The sequence below is a fragment of the Nelumbo lutea genome, chromosome 1 (assembly GCF_056320005.1).
Source record: "Nelumbo lutea isolate HS-2025 chromosome 1, American lotus-T2T, whole genome shotgun sequence".
NCBI classification, from domain to species: Eukaryota; Viridiplantae; Streptophyta; class Magnoliopsida; order Proteales; family Nelumbonaceae; genus Nelumbo; species Nelumbo lutea.
The window spans coordinates 60,498,129-60,499,995 of record NC_142684.1 but is presented as its reverse complement, the minus strand read 5'-3'; the positions used below and the strand labels follow the sequence as shown (position 1 = coordinate 60,499,995).

Below are 1,867 nucleotides of genomic sequence, written 5' to 3'. Positions count from 1 at the left end.
ATATGCTTGATAACTATTTGGTATCTGATTTTCTCCACATATAGGACAACATATTATCAAAGTACTTGATAATAGGACAGCATATTTGTCCGAGAATCCACCCTAAATAAGCATAAGTTGTTGGGGGGAGGAACCTATCTGGTCACCAGGTTCAAAATTTTCCGAACCCTCTCCTTGATTTTTTCCAAAGTAGGGATAGCAGTCTTTCTTGAAAAAAGGGTAATTTAGTAACTTAACATTAGGGTTCCAAGACTTTCCTTATATACATCCATGTGGTTCACTTGGTGTGCTGGTTCCAATCATCAACATATGCGGTTCGAATTTCAAGACTTCCTTTCCACACGCTTTTGTTGAAGCTTCTTCTTCTCCTTCCTTCCTTCTTAGCTTTGGTGGTCCAATTGGTTCATGGATTTTGACCTCTTGTGGGATCTCGGGGGGTGGTTTCTTGGTCTCGATTGCATGGCAGCTTCAACAGCAATTGATGGAAGCTCTTCGAAATCACAAGCTTTTCTGCTCTTTGTCAGCCTCCTCTTCATGCTTCTTCTGTTAGCTCGCCCTGCAGAGCAGCTGAGAATGTCCATGGCCTCATCATTTCCATCCAAGAAGCTTCTTTCCGAATCATCCAGCACCACTCAATCCACCATGAAGTTGCATCCTCAACAGACTAAAACTCCTCATCTCACTTCATCATCCTCCACTTCTACCAGTACCAGACAGTTTGAAGCAAGCGCCCATGAGGTCCCCAGTGGTCCAAATCCAATCTCCAACAGGTAGGAAGGAACCCCCCCCCGTCAGTGGTCTTTTCTGTGATTTATGGAGAATCGTGAGATTAATTACCACCATTAATACTAGTTTTCAAGGAGAGGTTTGTTCTCGCCATGAATATCAGCTTTAGCATCATTTGTCACCATTTTCTGTTTTCTGTTTCTTCTTCTAGAAATGTATATCAATGTTAAGTAATTATACTTAATTTTTATCTTGATGCATGAGTGGTAGTACCCGCCTATATGTATAGATGATGATGATATGATGGTTTTGTCATTTAAGAGAGGAAAAAGAATTGAAGTGATGTAGAAGAACAAAGTTTAGTTATGTGATTGTCTGATTGATGGGAGTGTTGCTCATGTGGGTTAATTATATCTCTTAAGGTGGATTAATTGCCTTTTTTCAGTTTGTTTTAATGTATTTTTTTCCATGTATGATTGGATATTGTTATTTAAGGGAAGGCTTGAAAGTAGTCAACAAGAACAAATAAATAATTGAGGTTTGTAAAGGGGAAAGAAGCACCATGAATGATATAGCTGGGAGCTTCTTTTCTTATACAATTAGCTTGAAAACTCAGGAGAGAAAGGGAGGAAGAGAAATGGGTAAGATTGTGATCTGACCCACACCGGCAGTGGTGTCAGATCTTTGCAGAATGGCGCCGATTATCAATTGAACACTTTTGTTCTGATTGAGAAATAATTTGGGAAGTAGATGGATCATGCTCTTGTCTTCTTGGACACGTCATCCGAGAGCAAAAGTAGTCATGAACCATGATTTAGTAATAATAGTATCACTCCCTCTATTATTCAATTAAATGCACCTACTGAAAGCTATATATATATATAATTTTGTCATCATTCTTGATGGTATTATTCATTCTAATTTATATTTTCTTAATTTTTTCTGCTTTTGTTTAGGCATAATTTTTTTTTGGGGGGGGGGGGGGGAGATTAAATTAGCGTTGATATGAAATATTTCAATTTTCAGCCATGTTTTCCCTGCTTCTCAAGCAAATTAAAGCTTTGCTTTCTGACCCTTTACATAGAAACAATTGCAGCCCAAAAACAAACTAGAGAGGTCTATATAATCATTCACAGGGAAA

General features: G+C 38.2%; 1 protein-coding gene across 1 annotated transcript; it reads left to right on the top strand.

Annotated features, from left to right (window-relative positions):
• The first annotated feature begins 459 nt into the window (after positions 1–459).
• Positions 460–774, top strand: CLE44 (CLAVATA3/ESR-RELATED 44). Its single transcript, XM_088962788.1, has one exon. The coding sequence runs from the start codon at positions 460–462 to the stop codon at positions 772–774; it is 315 nt and encodes a 104-aa protein (XP_088818914.1).
• Positions 775–1,867: the final 1,093 nt, after the last annotated feature.